We start from the raw sequence: 17,750 nt of genomic DNA on the forward strand, positions 1-17,750 counted from the left end.
GCAGCTGAAATAAATAAATCTCTGTATACAGTGGAATTACATAGTTTGAAGAAGAGTATAGTCTGTTGTCCACCACTACTTACATTGTGTTAAGGATATATATATATAAATTTATTTGCATTTATAAGAAACATACCATCTCTCTTACATCTTTGTTCTTCTATGTATTGGGGCTTCTTCCTCTACTGATCTTTCCTTTGATTTGGTTTTACTTTCTCCAGGATGCTTCTCCTGATGTCCTTGGTCTCAATTTGAGCCATTCTGTCTTTGTGTTTGAAATACCTTTTCATAATTTACATAAGTTGTAACATTTTATTAATTTGCTAATCTCATTCCCCTAAAATATTATACATTGAAACAATAAAAGATACTGTCTTTTATTTCTGTGTTCCATTTGCATTAGATAGTGCCTGTCATTAGCAGGGGCTCTATAAATACTTGCCAAATGAATGAATGAGTAGCAGGTCCTCTCTTCTACCAGCCTAGCAGTTGGAACTAACATTCCCCCAGATTCTAAGCTATTAGTTGAAATAACAGAAAACTGGGAAATTACTGGTCAGTCTTCCTTAATTCAATTTTTTTTCTTAGTGCTCCTGTGTTCCTTTGTCTTGTTAAATATACTCAGTGGACAATTTTGGAGAACATGTACTAAATAACATACTAAATGTGTCTACTTTTTATTCTATTTTGAACACATTTTTATTTAAGAACTCACTGTCATTCAGTTATCAGTTCAAATGCTTTATTTCTTAAAAGTATTCTTTTAACTGATTCACATGCTTTTCTAGTTCAAACTTGGTACTCTAGCCTTGGTTTAAAAACTCACTTGTCCTGAGTATATTTTCTTAAATATACAAAGGAATATTTTTTCATAGAGTGTGTTGATAATTAGGAAAATCAAGGGTTCTGGTTCTGTCCAGTGCAGTGTTTAGAGTGTTATTTTGATAAAATCCGGTAGCTCTGATATGGCTTGAAAATACTTGCTCCTTTGGAGTATAATTGCAAGGAAAAAATTGTGGTATAGGTAAAAATTCACCATAATTACTTGAATTGGTTTTATACATAATCATCTTAGGTTTTGATAGAGAGGTAGCTGTATGGAGTGTCTTTGGGTCCAACATACATGAAAACACAGGATTTCCAGGGTTCACACAAGGGGGATTTTGTTCAGGTTTCATTTCCATATCTGAATTTGAAGCTGAGGCACTTTTCTTGTCCTAAAATATAAAGATATAAAATCATTTTCAATTATAAAGTTTTGGGGGAAAAAAAAAACTTAAACTTAGTACCAAACCTGTCTTATACCACTCACAAAAATTAACTCAAAATGAATTAAAGACTTAAATGTAAGACCTGAAACCATAAAGCTCCTAGAAAAGAACACAGGGGAAGTGCTGTGTGATTTTGTTCTTGGCAGAGAGTTTTTAGATATAACATCAAAAGCATAAGCAACAAAAGCAAAACTAACAAGTGAGACTGCATCAAACTAAGAAACTTCTGTACAGCAAAAGAAGCAACAGAATGAAGAGACAACCTATAGAATTGGAGAAAATATTTGCAAACCATATGGATAAAGGGTTAATATTCAAAATATACAAGGAACTCATACAACTCAGTACCAAAAAAGAATCTGATTAAAAATTAAGATGTCCTAAATAGACATTTTTCCAAATAAGACATACAGATGTCCACCAGGTACATGAAGAGGTGTTCAACATGATTAATCATCAAAGAAATGCAGATTAAAACTACAGAGATATAACACCTCACTGTTAGAATGGCTAGTGTCAAAAAGACAAGAAATAACAAATATTGGAGAACATGTGAAGAATAGGGAACAATTGTGCACTGTTGGTAAGAATGTAAATTGGCGTAGCCACTGTAGAAAACCGTATGGAGGTTCCTCAAAAAATTACAAATAGAATTAACATGCGATCTGGCAATCTCAGTTCTGGTTATATATTCAAAGGAAGTGAAAGCATGATCTTGAAGAGATATTTGCACTCCCATGGTCATTGAAGCACTATTCACAATAGCTAAGAAATGGGAACAATCTTAAGTGCCCCATTAATGCATGAATGGCTAAAGATGTAGTATACTATATTCTCATGTATACATACACACATGAATATTAATCAGCCATAAAAAGGAAGGAAATCTGCTATTTCACACAGCATGGAAGCCATTATGCTAAATGAACTCAGATAAAGAATATTAGATTCTCACATATATATGAATATAAAATTTTAGAAAAGTAAAACTCATTGAAGAGTGCCCAAGCTGCTCAGTTGGTTGAGTGTCTGACTTGGGCTCAGGTTGTGAGCTTAGGGTTCATGAGTTCGAGCTCCACATCAGACTCTGTGCTGACATCATGGAGCTTGCTTGGGATTCTGTCTCCTTCTCTCACCCCTCCTCTGCTTGCTATCTCTCTCTCAAAAATAAACATTAATAAAATTTCTTTAAATAGAAAAGTCTAATTCATTGAAACAGAATAGTGATTGCCAGGGGATGGGTGATGGGGGAAAGAGATATTGGTCAAAGAGTACAAACTTACAGTTATAAGAAGGATAAGTTCAGGGGATCTAATGTATAGAATGGTGAGTATAGTTAACATTACTATATTATTTATTTGAAAGTTGCTAAAAGAGATATTAAATGTTCTCACTACAAAAATAACCTTAATTATGCAAAATGATCATCAAAACAAATAAACATTATAAAAATAGATGTACTTGTGGCTAGTTATAATCTTGAAAAATAAAAAGATGCTACAAGTTGAAATTAACCTGAATTAAAATGTTTTCCTCATAATTACATCCCTAAAAGCTACCTTTTTATTCAACAGTACTATAAAATCATATTCAATTAACTCTTCAGTCAACTGTTAATGTTCTACTTGAAGACGGCCCTTAATAAACTTTTTGGAAGTATTTTTCTGTGAATAAGGGATTTAAAAATCTGAATCAAGTTTAGTGAAAAGAGCACTGGAGTGCTGGTTCTGGTCTCCTGGACTTGCTGGAAATGTGAGAACCTACGTAAGTCTGATTCTCTATGCTTCAGTTTCCTGTTTGTAAAATAAGAGAGGCTGGATTATTTGTTCTTTTAGATATCATCTAATGACTCCCTTTATCCCATGGAACTGGTAAAGTTTGTAAATTTATAGTTTATAAAATGAGGTAGTATCACAAAGTAGTATACCATGTTCTCATGCTGTGCTTCATTTTAATGATATTCATAAGGCAAAGTAACTTTTCAGAAGAGCTTCTTTAAATAATTTTGAGAAATCTTTTGGATCTTCTTGAAAATCCAATCCAAGAGCACTTGTTTTGCTGCTGGATTTGCATAATTGGAAAAAGCCTTTTTTTTATTGTAAATTTCCCTATTGCAAACATACTTGTTAGAGGTGAAATTGCTGTTTGCTTTTTTTCTTAAATTCTCCAGGTTAACTATCCATTTCTTTAAAGACTGACATTGTAATTGACAAAGGTTTCAAGTGTTTGGTTATCGTTCTGTTGTCTCAGTGTCTTGAGCTGAGAGCCTTTAATATTTGGCTTCAGAAAAACTTCAATGGTCAGTTCTTGAGAATTAAGCCATTATTTTATGAATATTTATCTCGTTAGAACCTCCAGCTACCACTGACCCAGCCACCTTTAAGGTTTGTTTCATTCCTTTGATTTTGCTAATCAGGAACAAAATCTTAGTAGTGCTTTACTACCTACTAATAACATGGAGAAGTTATCTGAAACTAAAAGTCCTTTATCTATAGTCATGTTGTTCTCTTGTACAGTCCTTCTCTTTTATGTACGTATGAAATACACAGGAATCTGGTTAAAAACTAGATTCTGACTCAGGTCTGGGGTAGGGCAAAGATTCTGCATTTCTCACAAAGTCCTAGGAGATGCTTAAGCTGCATCTTAGATGCATCTGGGAGATACGCAAAGGAGTGTCGGTAGAGAGAAAGGGCCATAATCATACCTGCATGGCTTATACAAGAACATGTCAACAGACTAGTTGGGAAACTTGGTATTTGTGTACCTTCTGCTTTAAGAGTTGTAAAGAACACCTATTAGGTGTCACCAGTTATTTGTTCTGATATTAGCACTGATAGCTAGATGACTGGCTAAATTATTTTACAAGAATTCAAGTTCCTTGTCTATAAAGGAGATGGATTAGATGGCTGTTTCCTAATCTGAGAACTCAGATATCAGGACCCTCCAAATGTAGCAATAGCTACTGGTAAAAAACAAAGTTCAACAAAGTAAAATTGAAGATCTAATTGGCTTTAGTAAGCAGTTATGAATCAGGCAGCTCTGAGGAGTGGTACAAAATGGAAGGTTTTCATAGGAAGGATAAATTACTAGCAAAAGAAAAGACTGTTTCAGGCAAGGTCACCTTCCTCTAGGGGAAAGGACAGAGGGTTTTATCATGCAGATTATCTCATTTTCCTTTGGGGGAGGGAGAGGGTGGGCCAAGGTGACAGATCACCTGATTGGTGCTGACTAGAAAAATTCCAGATTGATTGGCTTAAAATTCCTCTTATGGAGTGGCTGAAACTGCAATTAAGTCTTGGTTTGCTGTCCTGGGGGCAAATGATTCTACCTTGGCCCGAGGCTTTCTTTTTAACAGATCTAAGGGATACTGTTTAAAAAGCATAAAGGGATATGCATATTTGCTAGTGATAAGGCCCTTTATTTGTCATAAGACTGTTAATAAGTACAGTTCTGTGGTATCCAAATAGGCAAAACATTTTGGTTAGTTTAAAAATACAAAAATAAAAATATTTGGCAGTTTCTGGAATACTTAAAATCTAAATCCTTCCAGATTAGAAGTTATGTTATTATATCTAAATAACTTCATGGTAGTTGACAGGGTACTGTAACTCTGTTTTTTTAAAGGTTGTATTAAATAGAAGATTGTTTATGTATCATCTGTAAATTAGTAAGAAACAAAACAAAAAACTGCCATAGTTCTGTGGCTCTGGAGATAAAATGAAATAAAATTGGATGTAATAATACAAATGGAATCAGTTTTTATCATTTTCTTTCAGATTTACCTCAATGCATATGGATGATGTTCCAGAATTCAGTTCCAAAGTTTACAGGTTAATAACACTAAATTAGTATAGTACAGTTTACTAATACATCATATTCATGATCTTTTTTTTTTTTTTGAAAGAGAGAGAGAGAGAGGATCCCAGGGGAGGGACGGAGAGAGAGAGAATCCCAAGCAGGCTCTGTTCTGTCAGCACAGAGCCCCATAAGGGGCTTGATCTCATTAACTATAAGATCATGACCTGAGCCGAAATCAAGAGTTGGACACTCAACAGACTGAGCCACTCAGGTGTCCCACTATATTCATAATCTTGTAGGAAGTTGGCAAAGCTGGAAGTAGACCATATCAGATCTTGCTACATATTCTTTGTGACACTGCCTGTTAATTAAAAAATATATATATCAACAGTATAGACACTGCATAATAGCAAGTCATCAGAATCCTACAGTACCTCAACACGTCAGCTTTTTCCAAATGTGTAGATTTCTGGGGGTACCTGGGTGGCTCACTTGATTAAACCTCTGACCCTTGATTTCAGCTCAGGTCATGATTTCCTGGTTCATGAGTTGGAGCCCTGAGGTGGGCACTGCAGTGTGGAGCCTGCTTGGGATTCTCTCTTCCCCCTCTCTTCCACTCAAGCTTGCTCTCTCTTAAAATAAATAAAAAAAAATTTTTTTTTTACTGTGTAGGTTTCTGGAGCACAGGAAAAGCTTCTTAAGTGGAAGGTGGCTTCCCTGTAACTTGCAGGAACCAGTAGCAACCCTAATATACTTTATGGACACCCAGTCAGGTTGCCCATAGCAACCTCTGTCACAGAGTACTCTCATCAAATCACTTTCTACTAAATTCTGATCATCTTTGGCCCAGAATAAAATACAGAAAACCAAATCTATTCAAACCAGAAGACAAACTTTGTTGGCCAGATTTGTACCACACAATCTGGAAATGTTAAGTGTCTACCTAAATCTTTTAGACTTCCAAGATAATTAACAAATGTTAATAGACTTAGAAACAAAATACTCAAGGGGCGCCTGGATGGCTCAATCTGACTCTTGATCTCTAACTCTTAATCAGTCTAAGGAACTGACTCTTGACCTCTGCTCAGGTCATGATCCCATTTGTGAGATGGAGCCCCAAGTCAGGCTCTGTGCTTACAGTGTGGAGCCTGCTTGGTATTCTCTCTCTTCCTCTCTCTATCCCCCCTGCCCCTCCCTCAAAAATAAATAAACTTTAAGAAAATACTCATTGCTTTTACTTTATGTCATAGGCCTCACTGCAGTTTTCTTATTTGGGTTTCACCCTCTTAAAATCTGACATCCTTAAAACAGAGAGTTCAAACTAGATACAGTTAAAAACATACAGCCTAAAACAAAGAATAACAAAAGGATTATTTTAAATGCTTTGCCAGGTTACACAGCAAATATCACTTAAGGATGAAAAGGCTAATTAAAATTCTAAATGATTCTTCTAAAATTGATTATCTTAAAATTAGACTGTGAAATTGCTTTGAAAAGAAAAATCTATAAACAGATGGTATTAGCTTTCTAATTTTCAGTCTCCCCTGGAATAACAGAAAGCCAAGCCACTGACTTTTCAAAGTTCTTCATTATAAACACATGCACATTTTCAAAAAGATAAATAATAAGCTCTTGAGTAATGCCCTTTATGGAAGCTGTAATTGTAACATTAAAAATCATGTTTTCTTTTTTGGCGTCATGGCACAAATGATGTTAATTATAGTAATACCAAAAGCAAACAAACAAAAAAACCCTCCAAAAGTCAAATTCTGAGGTCCCTTTTTCTTTCTGTGCAGGCCCATCGTCTTCCTTGTTAATGTTTTTATTTACTTATTTTTTGCCACAATTGAGGGACAAAAACCTTAACTTTAACCTTTAACCTTAACTTACTGCTTACACCAAGAATAAACGCAAGGGCACCATATCCTTTTTTTTGCCCCCCATCCTTTTTAAATAAGTCACAGCGTAAGAATGTAAAATTAACAAGGTACACTTTTTTCATTTAAAGCCATCACCGCACAGTCTGCAATGGGGTACGAGTTGAACACCATCCCCAATCATTTTTATATTTTCAGAGGCAATCCTGGGTCAATGCAATGCACAATCACATCTGTGTAGCCCAGTGGTTGCCTAAAAAGGTGGGGGGGGGGGGCAAGCCCAAATTTACAGCAAGGAGTACCAGCCGGCAAAAACATTCAGCCCTCTGTCCAGACCCACCCAGTCATACTCGGTCATTCTCGGTATCTTCCTTAGTTTTTCGGCAAACGCAGTTTTTCCCGGTAGCGGATGGCAAGACCAGCGAACGCCCAGGGGACGCGGCCTTTTTACTACACCCAGTTAAAGCAGCGAAGAGAACGTGATATGTCGGCTGAATCAATAGGTATCGACTAATCCGCCTAATCCAGACAGTAACCCTCGGGGTGAAACCGCGAGTCCTTTAGTGTGGTAGGAGCAGCCCGTCTCCATAGCAACCGGCCGCGGCGCCTCTGCAGCGCCGGGGCCCGGATGTTGTGAGGATCGCCGCTGCCCCGCCCAGCTTCCTGCAGCCTGAAGGCGGCGGGCTGCGCTCCTCTTCGGGAGTCGTAGTTCTTCCCTCCTCGGGCGCCAGACATGAGGTGCGGGAGGGACTACGAGTCCCGGCAGGCGTTGCGTTGCCCCGCCGGCTGCCGCCTCCCGGCTGCGGACGCCTGCGAGCAGGTTGTTGTTTTTAAGAGAGGCGTCACTGTGCTCGGAACTGTGACCGCCGCCACCGCGACAGTCAACGCAGTCGAGCGGAGGTGGCGCTAGTCTTTCAGGTAGGGCCCTAGGCGGGTTGGGACCCTGGGAGAAGAGTCGCGACCACCGGTCTGGGTCCTGACCGGCATCCTAGTCTGGAGGCAGAGGCGGGGTCTTCTCTGAGGCTGGGGCTGCTCGGGACAGGNCCTGGCGTGTGCAGGCGCACGGGCGGTCTCGGAACGCGAGTCCGAAGCCCCCTAACCTGAGCCGGCCCTTGAGGCGTCGGGTCGGGGGGTCCTGCAGTCTCAGATCCCCACTGCAGACCCGAACGGCGTGTCCGGGGCGCGGGGAAGCTGATGTCCCGGGGAACCCTCCTTCCTTCACCGAGCTTGCTTGGGGCGCTTCTTGGTCTTGATTGTTGGGCATCCATATGGTAAGATGTTACGTGCGTCACCCGGCCGGGTTTTTCAGCCGGCCCTTCTTTTTTGGTGACGTTTGAGCCCCGTGATGCCAGGAATAGAAAGATTAAATATTAAATAGTGCAGTTGAGATTTCTGCCTATACGCCAGTCTGACAACGATCAGATCCCCTTCCTTATCCTCTCCGTATCCACCAGCCCACTGTAGCATGGTCTTCCTAATAACTCCTCTGTAGCAGCTGCCCTCCCAGTTGCTTGTATGCGTTACATGTTTATCTCTATTAATGAATGCAGCTCTGCCATTGGGAACGCCAATCGTAACGAACTCAGTAAATTAACGTACTTTGTTGAGTGGGTGAAATTTGCACTGCTTCACAATTGCTTTATTTAAAAACGAAGTGAAGCTTTCTTGTAGTTAGAATAGGTTAACTACTTGAGTCCTGCGAATTTTAGATTTGCCTCCTCCAGTAAGGTTACATCCATTGGATAGCGCTTGAAATGTTTGTTAGCGCTTCATAGTTTTAAGGTTTGAATCTTATTAGGTTCCACATTTCCCAGAGGGATCTGATTTATCACACCTTAAATGCTAGTTTGAATGGCTTAACTATTCCTTGTTGAGCTCTCATCATAAAGGTGAAGGGACGGAGTAAGGGTATTATTTTAATGCATAATTTTTAATCCTTTACGCTAAGAATAGGATTCTAATTAAAGAAATCATTAAAAAATCACACATAATATTCGAGGATGTGGGAAATACTACTTTGTAATGAGAACAGGTTAGAAAATAATGTAATTCTCATTTTGTAAACTAGAGCTAGAAGTGATCAGAAATAAGCTCAAAGGATAGTTATAAAAGTGAGTAGATGGTGAAACTACAGATGACTTTGTCTTTATACTTTCTGGTATTTTCCAAATTTTCTATGGGAAGGAACTTAATTAAGCAGCAATTCCAGTTATATAGACCTTTTAAAGATTACTTTAAAAAGCAAATAAGCAACAACAAAAAATACACAGAACTCCTGTTACTCCATCCACAGACTATGTGAGTAACTATTTGAATGTAAATTATTTGTGCAGAAGGGGCATTAGGTCGATTAAAAGAGGAAAAAACCCTCACATGTGACAATAATTCTTAGCATTCATATCTCATTTTTTAAAAAATCTGTTTCTGTTTTTTTACAGTAAAATCAAAGACAGAAGTGCTTAGTCTTTCATTTAGGCAGTACAGTCTTGATTATTCCTGTAAATCTAACAGGTGACAAAAGATGGGCATATTAATCTGAAAAGATTTGGAGATAGGAGAATTTTAAATTTATTACTTGTAAGCATTTGCCAGTGGAAATAAAGAACTTAAGCAGTAACAAAATGTGGGCTTTTAACATTTGTTTTCATTGAATCACATTGAGGACCATGTTTAATATGTCTGATATTTTAGATTATGCATACTTTTATTTTCTATTATGGATATGTTGGATATGGATGAGTAAGAAGCATATTATTTAGCCGACATTTTGTTTTCTGTCATAAAGAAAGGGTCATATTGGTCTTCTATAGGAATATTCTATTTTTGCAACTATCAATCCTGAAAAATTGAGGTTTAAATTCAACTCCAAGTGTCCACTAACTGTTAATAAAATCATTCTGAAGCCCTTTTGTTTTTCAAGCTATGGCATTCATATTTTATTTTCTTAGATTTTTGTTCTTTGGAGCTTTGCTTCTTCAAATTCCAGTTCCTTTTCACTATTTTGTACTTGTTAATTTTGTATATTTTGTGTATTGTGTTGGCTCAGTATCTTATTAGATATTTGGTTCCATACACAAGACATAAGAAACATAATGGATTAACATGTTTTATTTACTAACTGGTTCCATGGTATTGTAGTCTAGATTGTGTAGTTGTATTCTTATCCAACTTAAATAAGCATTTAAAAAAGCTAGGTGAGCCTGAACTGTTAAGATCCTAGAGCAGTAGTTTCTGACATGTAAAGAACATGGACACAGCAGCAGGGCCTGTTAAGCCCAGGATATTTTAAAACAGAAAATGCAGACTCATCTAACAATGCAGAACTACTAGCGGCTGGATTGTTTGCAGGTTATGTGTGGTTAGGTGAGGAAGTTGCCATAAAGTATGTGATAACTTCTATTTTCAAAAACTTCCTTGTGGCAGTTTTACAGTTTTGACTAGATTAAAACAATTTAGAGATAGGAGTTTCAAAGGACATGTCCAATATATTGTACCAGATAAACTTGAAAAAAGTTTTCAGTTTGAGTTCTAAGATGAAATTTAGCCCTATAATGTGAGAAGGATTGTAGTTAACTGATAAGCTTAGGGATTTTTTTTTTTTTAAAGGGCTTTGTGTGGAAAGCTGTTTAAGGAAGAGCCAGGGTTTTCTGAAGGAAGTATTAAAAATGAGTAAAGTGAGTCAAAGATTTTCCTCTTTCATGACAGGAAGTCAGAAATCTAATTTTTCTTTAGTGTTTGTCCAAATCACAGTCTAAAACCTTCTATTATGTTACCTTATTCATGTTACCATCATGATGAAATGTAAAAAGAGCATTGGATTGGGACTTAGGATGTTTAATGATGTTGAAGCACATAATTTATGCGTCTCTTTTGTTTCCCTGTGTACATTGTACCTCATAGCCAGTTGCCTTACTTCCTGGGGTACTTGTGAAGATCAGATCAGATATGAAAATGACATCCCTTTGTGAGTGGCTGAGTGGTCTATGAATGCATAGTATTATTGGTCTACATAAAGTACTATTTACATAAAAGTAGGTAATGCATTTGAAGTGTGATGATAACGTGATAATGTGTTTTTTGACTGGGAAGTTTGATGGAAAAAAGTCAAATGGGCTATTATTTTGATATTTTGGTAGAGCTTTTGGCTTTTTCTAGGTTGAAGGAGACCTGGCCCCTTTCCTGCCTGTGACTTTGCACTCTTTTGCACTGAAGGTCCTGAAACTTCAGTATGCTTTTATGGTTGGGCTTTTAATTTTGGTTTTGGTTTTGGTTTTAATTGCACATCTAAAGTATAAGGACATCAGTCTAACTTCTAACAGTAAGAAGTGGATGTTTTTTATGTCTAAATGTGTTTAATGTCCTAAAATGTTACTTTAAGTTGATTTCATAACAGGCTTATAACAGTGAGCCTACACTGAATATGAAATCATAGTTCCTCTGAGAGATACACTGCATGTGTAAGCATTGGACTTTCAGAAATAGTTTACAGCTTTAGATACCTTCTTCTGGGGAAGTCACTGCAGCCCATTACAGCATCTGACCCTTGAGATTAACTTCAAGTAAGGTGGACATACAGAATATTAAAGTTAAAAGTCTTTCTAGAAACTTTTCTGAGGACTTTATAAGAGTAAATGTAAGTGAAAGTAAAAGACAAAGAAATACATTATGTATCCTGGGTTGGTAAAGACTTTATATAGTTAGTTGATAACTCCATATCTTTACTAATATTTTCAAATATTACTACTAAAAAGTAACAAATGGATGTTTATATATTTTAAAATGGAAAACAAGAAAAGTGTAAAATCCCTTTGTGTTTCATAAAATTAGGACAAGTTAAAAGAAAAGTATAGATATATGGTGAATATTTTTTAACAAGAAAAAATAATTTTTTAAAAAATTTGAGAATAAAGGAAAACAAAGAGGCAATACCCAGTAGTTTTTATTTATTTATTCATTCATTCATTCATTCGTTCATTCATTCATTCATTCATAAAAGGGGGAAAGGGGCCACCAGAGGCTCATTGTCCTCTGGAGCCTGGTCAGGTTTATTTGTTTATTTGTTGGCTTTATCAGACTCTTCCAGAATTAAGATATAACAATCTCAGAAAGCCAGGATTTTTGCTTGGAATGAGAATACTGGTGAAAGGAATGTTACATGTTAACAGGCATCTTCATTTCCCTATGGGAAACCTCATTTAAGGTTTGAATTTATAATGTTTTCTCCATTCCAAACTTTTTTTTTATTTCTGAGAGAGAGAGAGACAGCATGAACAGGGGAGGGTTAGAGAGAAAGGGAGAGACAGAATCTGAAACAGGCTCCAGGCTCTGAGCTAGCTGTCAACACAGAGTCTGACACGGGGCTCGAACCCACGAACCGTGAGATCATGACATGAGCCGAAGTTGGACGCTTAACTTACTGAGCCACCAGGCGCCCCCATTTCAAAGTTTTTATCAAAGGTATGGCTTCTTTTAGATTGAGGCAAAAATAGAATACTTTTTTTTATCTCTGAATATGGTAGTTGCTTTTGTTTCCCAATTTGAGGGATGTTACATCATAGAACGAAACTTGTGAAGAAATGTGTATTCATTCACTTCTTGGAGAATTTATTTTCTAGATCAAAAGGTTAATCTGCTATACATAACAGTGCTGGTGCCTCTTTCTGGGCATGGATAAAATGAAATTACTACTCTGTTCTAGATTTTTTCCCAGATACATATCTTTAGTGATAGATTTCAGTGTTTTAAATGAAATTCCACTCCATTAGAATTAGGAGAGGGTTACTTAACAAAGATCGATTATGTTTATCTTTGCATCCAGTAACATGATGAATATAGTAACCAAGAGGCAGGGCAGCCATAGGACCCGCATGTTAATGCTGTATTTATTGCACTGTGGACTCCTTAAAGCCCTGAGTAATGCTATCTTCTCTAGTGTCAGTTTTCCACAGTAAACTTTGCATACCTCAGATAGTAAACATTTTTCTATGATTCCCTTAAGCCCTTTAACTTGTTTTGAAGAAACTGGTCATCCAGAAGATGATTGGATATGTATCAGTCATATACTGTACTTAAAATTGGGTTTGTCTTTTCATTTTAAAAAAGTGTTTATTTTCTGCTGACTATAAGGCTAATAATAGTCATTGAAAATTTAGCAGGTATATTACATATAATTTTAGTTTTTTAAGATTTGAAACATACTCATTTTAGTGGTACACATAGGTTAATATAAATAGCATTTTATCATACATATTTTTCTTGCTTTTTTAATATATTGATATCTCTCCATGCCAAGGCATGTTGATCTCCTTTATCTTTTTAATGGCTCTATAAATTATAGATGCTACAGATTTTAATTTTAATAAATTCACTCTTGGTAGACATTTTACTTTCTAATTTTATATTATAAAAATTGTTCCATCAACGATTCTTACATATGTATATTTTCTTTCTTTAATTTTTAAATAATTTTTTTAACGTTTATTTCTGAGAGAGAGACTGGGAGAGAGCTGGCGGGTGGGGGGGAAGCAACAGAGGATCAGAAGCAGGCTTGGTGCTGACAGCAGAGAGCCCTATGTGAGTCTGGAACTCACGAACTGTGAGGATGTGACCAAAGTTAGAGGCTTACCCTACTGAGCCACCCAGGTACACTGTGTATATATATTTTCATACTCAATGTTAGCATTTGTCAGGTAAATTCCTAGAAATGAAATGAGTAGGAAATGAAAATTTTTGTTGTTAAAAATCAATGAAAGGAGGGGTGCCTGGCTGGCTCAGTTAGAAGAGCATATGGCTCTTGATCTTGGGGTCATGAGTTCAAGCCCCACATGGGGTGTAGAGATTACTTCTAAAACTTAAAAAAAAAAAACACTGAAAGATGATAATAATATTCACTTCCCCTGTTTGCAATGCCTATTTCCCCATACCCAACTTACTAACCTGTTTAGTCTTTGTTAATTGGTTAGGCATTAAAATAATCTTGTTTCTCTTTGGTTGTAAGATTGACTTTTTCCCCCCACTATTTTAAGTTATTTTTATGTGTTTTATAAATTGTTTGAGTATGTTCCTTGCTAAATTTTCCACTCCGTGCTTTAACCTTTTTTCTTACTGGTTATTGGTATACTTGAAGTGTTTTGAAAACTCTGTCATATATGTCACAGATATTTTCCAAGTATATCATTCATATTTGTGTATAGTTAGTTTTGGCAAGCAAGTGTATGATTTTTATATTTTTTCCTTTACAGTTTCTGGATTTTGTGTAACGCTTAGAAAAAGATCATCTTTTTTTAAGTTTATTTATTTTGATAGAGGGGGAGAGAGAGAGCATGAGCGGGGAGGGGCATAGAAAGAGGAAGAGAGAGAATCCCAAGTAGGCTCTGTGCTATTAGCACAGAGCTGGATGTGAGGCTCGAACTTGTATGAACTGTGAGATAAGCTGAGTAGAAATCAAGAGTCAGATACTTAACCAGCTGAGCTACCCAGGCACCCTAGGTAAAGATTGTCTTTACCTCAGGATTATAAAGCTATTTTCTATTTTCTTTTCAGTCTTTCTGTGGTTTCATTTTGTACATTTAAATCTTTAGTCCTGTTTTACCAGGTGGTCTTAAAGTTTTATGAAACCATATGTTAATAATGCTTATCTTTTACAAGGCAAACAAAAGATGACATATTGAAAGTCTTTTGTAACATCATATTTATGAAGTTTTAATGAAGGTTGTAATTCTTGAATGATGTAACTTGGAAAAAACCGATTATTTTTTTTCCTTTGGGATGCAGGACAGGGAGAACAATGAAATTTGCTTTCTTTTTAAATTCAGAAGTATTTTATGTGAAAGTGACTATTGTATTTCTGCATCTCTTTCATCCTACACCAACAGTGGGAAGCTTTTGTGCTATGTTGTGAGCATCCAGAATGATAGCCAGTACTTAGTTCCATATTCAGAATTGCCTGTCAAATTTTTTGTTCCTTGATGTTTTTGGAAAGCCACGTAGTTTGGCCTTTGCTTGCTGAAAATACGTCCAAGATTTATTAGCTGTAACATTTTAAAAGTCCTACAGAAACTTAGTCTTTCCCTTTTTCTTTTCTTTTTTTTTTTTTTTTTTAAAGTCTTTCTCGATCAAAGGATTTTCCTGACCATTCTAGCCAGTAAGCCTTGAAATCAACTTCCCTGGGGTAGTACTTCTGTTTCCCATAGCACAAAGACCTACTGGGTACTGGGTACTAGGTATTCCTAAGCTAGGTTTATTTATTGCTAGAATTTGGGGACCGAAATAAGGTCCATTTTACCTTTACACTGTTGATGGTAAAAATATAAATTGATCCATCACCTAAGATTAGACTACTTTGAAAAAAGCAAATACAATGGAGAGTTCTTCCCTCCTACAATGAACCTATTGAAGACTCTTTAGTTCCTGAGAGAGACACATTTCTTACCATCAAACTACAGAAATATTTATGTCAATATAACTTTTTAAAATGGAAGTCTGCCAAATTCCATAAAGCATAGTGACAGAACCATCTTTATTAGACAGTAAAAGCCTTGGATGGCTTTTTCTTGCATCACTGTTTTTCATTGATGATTAAAAAACTCTTCCACCACTTAGACATCCATTAATAAGATCATAAACTATGATAAATATAATTGCGTAGTCATTAAAGTCATTTTTGAATAATTTTTAAACATTAAAAAGTTTGTTGAACAGCTAATTGGAAAAAGTAAAGTAGAAAACTTGTTGACCCCAATGCTTATATAAAATGTTTGGAAGGATATATCCCAGGTGCATTTAAATAAAATTTGCAGCTATATTCAGACCACAATGATATGATACTCAAAATCAACCACAAGAAGAAATTTGGTAAGACAAGGAAGACTTGGAGATTAAAGAACATCCTACTAGAGAAGATATTTGCAAACAACATATCAGATAAAGGGTTAGTATCCAAAATCTATAACGAACTTATCAAACTCAACACCCAATAATCCAGTGAAGAAGTGGGCTAAAGACATGAACAGACACTTCTCCAAAGAAGACATCCAGATGGCCAACAGACACATGAAACGATGCTCAACCTCACTCATCATCAGGGAAATATAAATCAAAACCATAATGAGATACCACCTCACACCCATTAGAATGGCTAACATTAACAACTCAGGCAACAACAGAGGTTGGTGAGGATGTGAAGAAAGAGGATCGCTTTTTTTTTTTTAATGTTTTATTTATTTTTAGGAGAGAGAGAGACAGCGTGAGCAGGGGAGGGTCAGAGAGAGAAGTAGTCACAGACTGAAACAGGCTCCAGGCTCTGAGCTGGCAGTCAGCACAGAGCCCGATGCGGAGCTCGAACCCACGAACCGTGAGATCATGACCCAAGCGAAAGTCGGACGCTTAACCGACTAAGCCACCCAGGCGCCCCGAAAGAGGATCTCTTTTGCACTGCTCTTGGGAATGCAAACTAGTGCAGCCACTCTGGAAAACAGTATGGAGGTTCCTCAAAAAGTTAAAAAATAGAACTACCCTACTTCACTACTAAGTATTTATCCAAGGGATATAGGTATGCTGTTTCAAAGAGACACATGCACCCCAGTGTTTATAGCAGCACTATCAACAGTAGCCAGAGGATAGAAAGGGCCCAAATGTCCATGGATGGATGAATGGATAAAGAAGTGGTGTGTGTGTTTGTGTGTATGTATATATTGATTGCCAAGTAATACGAGTATTACTTGGCAATCAAAAAGAATGGAATCTTGCCATTTGCAATTACGTGGATGGAACTAGAGGGGTATTATGCTAAGTGAAATTAGAGAAAGACAAATATCATGACTTGACTCATATGAGGACTTTAAGATATAAAACAGATGAACATAAGAGAAGGGAAGCAAAAACAATGTAAAAACAGGGAGGGGGACAAAAACATAAGAGACTCTTAAATATGGAGCACAAACAGGGTTACTGGAGGGGTTGTGGGGAGGGGGATGGGCTAAATGGGTAAAGGGCATTAAGGAATCTATTCCTGAAATCATTGTTGCACTATATTCTAACTAATTTGGATGTAAATTTAAAAATAAATAAATTTAAAAAAAGAACATCCTACTAAAGAATGAATGGATTAACCAGGAAGTTAAAGAGAAAACTAAAAAGTACATGGAAGGCAATGAAAATGATGACACCACAACCCAAAAGCTCTGGGATGTTGCAAAGGCAGTCATAAGAGAGAAGTATGTAGCAATCCAGGCCTTCATAAAGATACACAACCTAATCTTACACCTTAAAGAGCTGGAAAAAGAACAGCAAATAAAACTCCAAACCATCAGAAGACAGGAAATAATAAAGATTAGAGCAGATCAGTGCTATTGAAACAGTAGAAACAGATCAGTGAAACCAGGAGTTGGTTCTTTGAATTAACAAAATTGATACTCCCCTATCCATTTTGATCAAAAAGAAAAAGGAAAGGACCCAAATAAACTCAAGAATGAAAGAGGAGAGATCACAACCAACACTACACAAATACAATCAATAAGAGAATATTATGAGTAATTATATACCAATAAAATGGGCAATCTGGAAGAAATGGACAGATTCCTAGAAACTACCAAAACTGAAATAGGAAGAAATAGAGTTTTTGAACAGACCCGTAACCAGTAACCAGGATATAAAATCATTGCACAGAAATCAGTGGCATTTCTATACACCAATAATGAAGCAGCAGAAAGAGAAATCAAAGTATCAATCCCATTTATACTTGCACGAAAAACCATAAAAGAAACCCACAAAATACCTAGGAATAAACCTAACCAAAGAGGTGAAA

General features: G+C 36.6%; 3 protein-coding genes across 6 annotated transcripts in view; 2 read left to right on the plus strand and 1 right to left on the minus strand.

The window, feature by feature from the left end:
• DNAAF4 (dynein axonemal assembly factor 4) overlaps positions 1–2,877 on the plus strand; it is a 64,820-nt gene extending 61,943 nt beyond the window's left edge. Inside the window, exon 10 of the mRNA XM_077748270.1 lies at positions 2,846–2,877. The gene's annotated coding sequence lies outside the window, so the exon portion shown is untranslated. The remainder of the gene's footprint in view (positions 1–2,845) is intronic.
• PIERCE2 (piercer of microtubule wall 2) lies at positions 746–7,370 on the minus strand. Its single transcript, XM_077748284.1, has 2 exons — positions 7,287–7,370; positions 746–1,217 (listed from the first exon to the last, which is right to left on the minus strand). Exons 1-2 carry the CDS (start codon positions 7,302–7,304, stop codon positions 870–872), a joined length of 366 nt encoding a protein of 121 aa, XP_077604410.1. The 5' UTR covers positions 7,305–7,370; the 3' UTR covers positions 746–869.
• A 278-nt stretch (positions 7,371–7,648) lies between these two features.
• The window catches only part of CCPG1 (cell cycle progression 1), a 39,981-nt gene continuing 29,879 nt past the window's right edge, over positions 7,649–17,750 (plus strand). For 2 of the 4 annotated variants that reach the window (XR_013331140.1, XM_077748226.1), the window contains exon 1: positions 7,650–7,864. The gene's annotated coding sequence lies outside the window, so the exon portion shown is untranslated. Of the gene's footprint in view, positions 7,865–17,750 lie in introns of all 4 variants that reach the window. The other 2 variants (XM_077748237.1, XM_077748242.1) reach the window with 2 other exon arrangements.

The sequence above is a fragment of the Crocuta crocuta genome, unplaced genomic scaffold (genome assembly GCF_008692635.1).
Source record: "Crocuta crocuta isolate KB4526 unplaced genomic scaffold, BGI_CrCroc_1.0 scaffold130, whole genome shotgun sequence".
Classification (NCBI taxonomy): Eukaryota; Metazoa; Chordata; class Mammalia; order Carnivora; family Hyaenidae; genus Crocuta; species Crocuta crocuta.